This window comes from Limulus polyphemus, unplaced genomic scaffold (genome assembly GCF_000517525.1).
Source record: "Limulus polyphemus unplaced genomic scaffold, Limulus_polyphemus-2.1.2 Scaffold2150, whole genome shotgun sequence".
Taxonomy (NCBI): Eukaryota; Metazoa; Arthropoda; class Merostomata; order Xiphosura; family Limulidae; genus Limulus; species Limulus polyphemus.
In genome coordinates this window covers 98,543-106,057 of record NW_013667760.1, presented here as the reverse complement: position 1 = coordinate 106,057, position 7,515 = coordinate 98,543, and the positions used below count along the sequence as shown (strand labels likewise).

Genomic DNA, 7,515 nt, shown 5'->3' with positions numbered 1-7,515 from the left:
TTTTAACACAAATGCGTTTTAATATACAAACAACAATACAATTTACAATAAGTTATTACAAATAGTTATTACAAACAATTATATATATACAAAAGTTTTACAAACTTACAAGCAATATAAAGTCTTCTTTATATTGTCTATAACTTCCTTGATGTCTTATCGAGGGTTCACGATTAGCGAGTTAATTTCGAGTTGACATAGGTACAATTCACTTAATAGGAAGCTAGCTCTTCAGGTCTCGCTGATCACGCGCCAAAATTTTTCCTACCTGTGACGTTAGGTGATGTTTTCGTAAAAGTACTAATGTCCGATGTGAATCCACTGAAGTTAAATGGTGTGTAACGTTCGAAATCTATAAATGTTCCTGGTCAAATATCTTAAGTTTTCCGATTAATAATCATTATAACAATCACAGTTATAGCTTCCAAATTATATAGCATACCAACTATAGCAAACCAATAATAGATACTACTTTTTTGGCGCGTCGCGTTGATTATATTTATAGGCGTGTGGAGACTTTCTAGAAAATATAGATTACATAACAATACAAAGCTACATTAAGCATTTACGTACATACATATATTGTTGATTCTTACACTCGAGAATCTTCTACAACTTTAGAGAATAGGCGGGAGATTCGCAATACATATTTAACAGTATAAGTTATGCATGTTTATAAATATAAATTTAATCTAAACAAACGTCGATATTAAAATAAGTATATAATAATAATCCGTCACAAATGTATCATTGTCATCTGTGCAATTTCTGCTTCACCTTTTGGAGTTGGATTTTGATTTATAATATATTCCCATCACTGTGTGATTTTACTTTACCTTTTGTATTTGGTTTCTATTTACATTGTATTACCTTCGGTGTTACTTGTAATTCACCTTTTTGGAATTTTTTGTAGTTGGCTTCTGATGTACAATGTATTGTTGCCATCTATGTAATTTCTATTTCGTTTTTGATAGTTGATTATCTTCACAGTTTACTTGATGTTGTAACTTCTGTGTTTAGTAGAACAATTATTTCAACGTTGACTTGGTGGTGGTGGAAATTCCCCAACTAGTTGGTTCAGTGAAATTATCACTAGAATCAGTATTCTTAGTTTTTGGCTTCGAAACCAGCTCCACCTAAATGTATTTGTACTAATACAACTGTTTGTATGTATTGCACATCTTGTTTCATTACAAGGATAGTTTTCAACCTAACTGGTGTACGTGGGCTTATTGTCACGGTGAGCATAGTTCGAGCTCCTGTTGTGAAAGAAGCAAGATAACAAAGAAGTTCAAATCTTGTAGTACAACTTTATATTGTGATTAAATTGTGATAGTAAAGACTTCAGCAGTCTCTGACGTCATCGGTATTAATAAAGAATAGTTTTAATTATGCACAGGTGTGAAATTCTTTGTTTCTACCGAATCTCGGTACTGACATTTATTGGAATTCTAAGTGGAGTATCTCTTCTTCTTTTGTACTGCATTTCTGAGTGTCGTTACTTTTTTGGGAATAGGTACCGTTAATTAGCAGAAAATGTGGTTTTCTATACACCGTGAGGCCAAGTCCTGTAATGGGTCAGTAGTAACCATAAAGACTTACAACGCTAACATTTGGACTTTGGTTCCTCGCAGTGGAGAATGCGCAGATAGCCGCTATGTAACTTTGCGAAAAAAACCAAACAGCAACACTGAGGTACTAAGAAAAATGAGTATACCTTTAATTCTTTAAGGAGAAATTCACTGCTGCTTAAATGTAAGGACTTAAGAAAGTCTTCAGCCAATAACCGAACTAATACATCAGAATATGATTCACTATTGCCTTTTATTTCACAATAAATAGCATGTCAAAATGTTCGAAAACTATTCTGTGTCCAGGGCCTTTTGTAAAATTTTTTGTATTTTTTTTCTTCCAGAAACCATGCTGCTGGCTGGAGTTTTTATTGTCCTAACACTTATCTATGCTACAAATCTCCAGGAAGATCAGCAGTCTCCAGAATTTAAAAACAGACTGAAAATTTTTAGAAGTCACGCTAACGTTACTGCAATCCCGACTTGCACTCTGTCCACTTACACGGGGCACCTTCGAGTGTACTGTCGTGGGGCGAACATCGAGGTGGTGGCCTATCGTGTCCCCCAGCAAACGTACGAGCTTAGTCTCGGTAAAGGAAACTACACTATACTGGATCGTTCCTTATTTTCTCATTTAAAGCAAATGCGAAGATTTGAACTGTACAACAGCAGAATTTTTAAGATTATGCCACAGTTTCTCAAGGGACTTTCTCGTTTGGAATTTTTAGGTTTAAGCAATAACTTCCTTAAAAGATTACACCCGAAACTTTTCCTTGAAACTCCAAATATAACGACCTTAGATCTTTCTGGTAATTTAATTCTTTCATTTGGGGTCATATCTTTGGCCCTTGCAACGTTAAAACACCTAGAGAAGGTAGATCTTTCTGATAACAAATTAATTCGCTATATACGCTTCGATGACGTAGAAGACCTGCGCAATAGTTCTCTACGGGACTTGAATATTAATAATTGTTTTCTGGAAACAGTTGAGAATGGTTCTTTAGGGGTGTTATCGAATCTGAAGACTTTAGATTTGGGATCGAATATTTTATCAGCAAAGGCTTTGAAAAACGTTACTTTAGGTCTACAGTACACACAAATAAAAGTGTTTAAACTAGCGTATCTCACACAATTGGCAATTTTTCCATCAGATAGTCTCTCACCTCTTTCTAATACCTTTGTCGAATCTTTGTATCTCGATGATAATCACTTTTTGAATATCGCACTATTTCCAAACATTCCATCTTTACGGACATTATCCTTGACCTCATGTTCTGTTGAAGACTTGGGGAAATCTTTGTACACGGTACCCGGTGTGGAAGTGTTATTTCTTAAACGTCATAGACTCGTCTCCATAGGGCAAAACCAGTTACGCCCTCTTACCAAGTTACGGAAACTTGTTGTTAGCGATTACGTTGGTGATTGGCACTCGGACAGATTCTTTTTGGAAATTAACGGCTTTTCAACTTTAAAGAATTTAGAATACCTTAATCTTGCGTCAAATCCAATAAAATCTTCAGTCAACAGACTTCATTTTAATGGTCTTGAAAACTTAAAGGAATTGGATTTATCCGCAACTTTAATAACTAAAATAGAAGATTTCGCATTTGAACCTTTGAAATCCCTTGAGCGTCTGAACTTAAATTACAACAATTTCAGAGATTTGAGTAATAATACATTTCACGGCCTCACAAATCTCACATACTTATTTTTAAGGGAAAACGACTTGATTTTAAGAAGCTATTCGTACCCGTTTCATAAGATGCCATCTTTGGAAGTTTTGATTTTAAGTAATAATAATATAAGGCTTATGGACTCTCTAACATTTTCGAGATCCTCAAACTTGGAACTTCTTTTTCTTTCAAACAACGTCATTGCACCTTGGAATGAATCACTTTTTGAGAATAATCCAAAACTAAGAGTTTTACGGTTAGAAAAAAATGATATTAGATATGTGACCCAAGCAATGTTACAAGATTTCGTAAAAGTAACGGAAGAAATAGACGTGTCTGGTAATCCATATGATTGTCATGTTTGCGGGATGGAAAGTTTCCAGAGATGGATAAACAGCACTAATGTTACCATTAAAGACTTACATCGTTTTCCTGAAAAGTATTCGTGCAAGAACCCAAAAGATTTAGAAGGCAAGTTTCTTGTATTTGTGAAGATTCCAACAGAACATTGTATCACATACGTTGTCAATCTTAAGTTGGTTCTTACCTCTTCCATTGCAACATTAGTAGCTGTGGTGGTAACAGTTCTCTTCGTTGGATATTACTACCGTTGGTATATTAGATACTGGTGGTTTTTAATTCGCACAAAAGTAAAACACTTCCGAGAAACCAACGAAAGTGAAGAGTTCTTGTACGATGCCTTTATTTCCTATAGCGAAGATGACGTAGCTTGGGTATCTAAGAAGCTTCTTCCTGCGCTAGAAAACAAAGAAACGAAACTTCGTCTATGTATCCACGAAAGAGATTTCGATGTAGGAAGACCAATAACAGAAAATGTGCTCCAGGCGATCGTAAAGAGCAGAAAGACGATTCTCATTCTGTCAAAGTCCTTTGTGAACAGTAAGTGGTGTATGTTTGAACTGCACATGGCGCAACACAGGCTGTTTGAAGATGATCGTGATGCGTTGGTGTTGATTCGTTTTGATGACTTGAATGACAAGTTACTTACCAAGAACATAAAATACTTAATCAAGACAAGGACGTACATCCCATGGCCACAGACCCAGGATGAACAAAAGCTTTTCTGGTTAAGACTAATAAATGCCGTGTCTAAATGAAGCGATAATGGCCGATTTTGACCTTTAGTAACCCCTTTCAATACTTAAATGGTCAGGAAAAGTTTTTTAAGGAATTTGAAATGCTTAACTTTCTGTGGACATTTTCTTGGTTAGTCTTTTCACAAAAAGTACTCTTCAGAGGAATCTTCAATAAATGTTTAAAGTTGAGAGCATTTTGTGCACACAGTTTGATGCATAACATTTATTGGAAAAGAAAGAACAAAGAACAACACATATTTTCAAAGACATCGAGAATTGATATAGTTGCAATTGATTGAGAACGGTGATATTCAAGAAGATTGGAGATAATATGAATGGCACTTACTGATGAATAACCTGCTTAAAATTGTGGAGAACATTTAGTGATGACTTATTATTATTAATTTCTGATCAAAGCAAATTACATAAAGAGATAAAAACAAAATATTAAGCCAATATTTAATATGGTTAATTTAACATGTCTTTCTAATCAGGTGTAAGTGAAGTTATAAAGCAAAATCTTATAATGATTAAAATGCATTGGTATATATCAGTTGGATGCTCTAGATTTTAACGATATTTTCGGCAGTAATCCTAACAATATCTGCGAGATTTAATCACTTCAGGAGACTTAGCTTAGTCTTAAACTCAAATGCTAAGCTAAAATGTAGAATAATATTTTCTAATAAATCATATGTAATTCTGAAGATATAAATAAATACGGTTAAATATATATATTACGTATATATATGTTAAACACTTTAATCAATGTTTTCAATAAACTAATATCAAATAAAGTATAGAATATACCTTTACAACGACTACAAATATGTACATATTTTTGATAAGTAATGGAATGGTTTCTCTTATTTTTCGTAGAAAAAAAAAGGCTAAGATAATATATGTTGGCAAAAAGAGAGTATTAGTGATCTACACGTTTTCATTAATGTAACGTAGAAGCAAAATAACTACTTGATGAAGACGTTTGCTCGAAAATTTGTGATGGGTTTTGATTTCTTTAGTTGGTGTTTAAACTGAATATTTCGAATAATAGATATTTAGTTGCCATTGCCGACGAAACACTTCACTCCAGAGCTTAAGACTTCAATCTGTATCATTACTAGAGAAACTAAGCGTTCTACTAATTCGTCACCATTTCTATCAAGTATATTTTAACATGTTGTCGCCAAAGCAACTACCAATAATACTTGTCATTCTTCCCACCATGTCCTCGCCAAAGTTACCAGCTAGGCTTTTCATCATGTACTCACCATTGTTACTAGCTTGACTTTTCATCATGTACTCACCAATGCTACTAGCCACGCTTTCCATCATGTACTCTACGTAACGTATTTCCTCACTTTTAATTATTGTAAGACAATGGGTTTGGGATCTTTCCAAACTACAGGATTTACCAGTGAAAGTGAAGCTGTACCTTGCCATTCAGCATCTTTTCTAACGAAAATGAGGCTGATGATTTTTTCAGATTAAGTGTATCGTCCCTAACAATAACTCTGATACTAACCTCACTCCTTTCAGCCTACTCTCGATCCTCATTGTCAGATTTTAACATTATTTAATTTTTTTACTCCATTTGTCCAAATAAAAGGCTTTTACTTATATTTCTTCAGAGTATAGATATATACTATGTTGTTGTTAGGCTTAGGATTATTCTACAGTAGGTGTCTGTGACTTGTTAGCGATAAATTCAACGATAAATGAACAGCACGCACTTATTTTCAAAATAATATATATATTCGGAACAAGTTAAACGTATGTACAACAAATTCTTCATACTATAGAGATCATAGGCATATCATAAACACTATATGTATGCATATATAGTTATCTTCTTCTTGTCAAAAGTCCACTTAGGCTTATTCAATTACTTTAGAATTTCAGTTGACAAGACAAACTCTTTTCTCTATCACTAACGCACCTGTATTCTGTGTGTGATTCACTTACAATTGTGGTGCGAGTTACCGTAATCGTTTGATCTTCTTTCTTCTGAAGATTCTCTGTTCCTTTTGTCACTCAGGCTGATTCAAATACTTTAGAACCACATTTTGACCGAATAAATTAATTTTATTATTTCCTGTCCTACTGTTAGTTTACTCTGACATATTAAACGTTAAGCTTCTGTCAATCGTTAGGCTTATCACTTCTACGGTAGTTAACTTCACGCCGAACTTTTCCTTGGCCTGTAACTTTACTCTTGTATGCTATTATCTGTCTGCTGTTTCCACTCGTCTCACTCTAGTTATATGTCTATCATTTAATCGTTTGCCCGCCTTTTATACTCTCGACGACAATGTGTTGCACACGACTTTCGATAGTCTCAACATCAGTGAATTATTAACAAAACTAAACAATAATAAAATATTCACTCACAAACATTAATCAATCAATAATATCTAAACTAAACAGTATTTTATATCATGACACTCATCTTGTTTTTGTGGGATTACATCGGAAAATCAACGGCCACTCTGTATAAGCAGAGTGATATCCAAGTTTTATTTTCTAAGTGATTTTAATTATCGTCACCGTTTATCTCGTGCACTTTCTTTGGTAAAATAATTTCTGTTTTTAGGTTTGTTCACACAGAACTTGTTCTTATTACATGCTGTTGTCTTTGTCTGACCCCGCCTTATCAATACATCAGAGTTGTTTCTGGTATTTTATGCAATTGTTATAACTTTAACCCTTTCATAACTTTTCATTTTAATAAACTTTTATTCAGGTGTATTCAAGTAATGTTTTTAAATTTCCAGTACAGAGAGTTTTACTTACGGATTCTATGTGCCTCATCTTGGTCTAATCTCATTGTTAAACTTGTTGCACACAGCAAAATATCAATCCAGAAACATACTATATTTTTTTCGCGGCGTCTTCGTCAATCAAGTTATTAAGCTGGCATCACTATATTAATGAATGGTGACGTAGAAAGATAAGAACAGTGCAGAATTTTAGTCTCTCATTTTCTGCTAGTGTGATTGATCTAATGAAGTGTCTGTGATTTGGCATGCTGGGATTTTTTATGGAATTTGGGATTAAATATAATCCTAAGCAACGTTAGTTCTTAGAATTATCTTGGCGTTTCCTAAGTAACTAGTCAAAATTCACCTTGTGTTAAAAGTTATGTCTTGTTACTATTACAGAAAAGTCGGCCAA

General features: G+C 33.9%; 1 protein-coding gene across 1 annotated transcript in view; it reads left to right on the top strand.

The window, feature by feature from the left end:
* The window catches only part of LOC106466100 (toll-like receptor 13), a 16,258-nt gene extending 10,235 nt beyond the window's left edge, over positions 1-6,023 (top strand). Inside the window, exon 2 of the mRNA XM_022394055.1 lies at positions 1,916-6,023. Within this exon, the coding sequence (XP_022249763.1) occupies positions 1,921-4,362 (2,442 nt within the window). The 5' untranslated portion in view covers positions 1,916-1,920 and the 3' untranslated portion in view covers positions 4,363-6,023. The remainder of the gene's footprint in view (positions 1-1,915) is intronic.
* Positions 6,024-7,515: the final 1,492 nt, after the last annotated feature.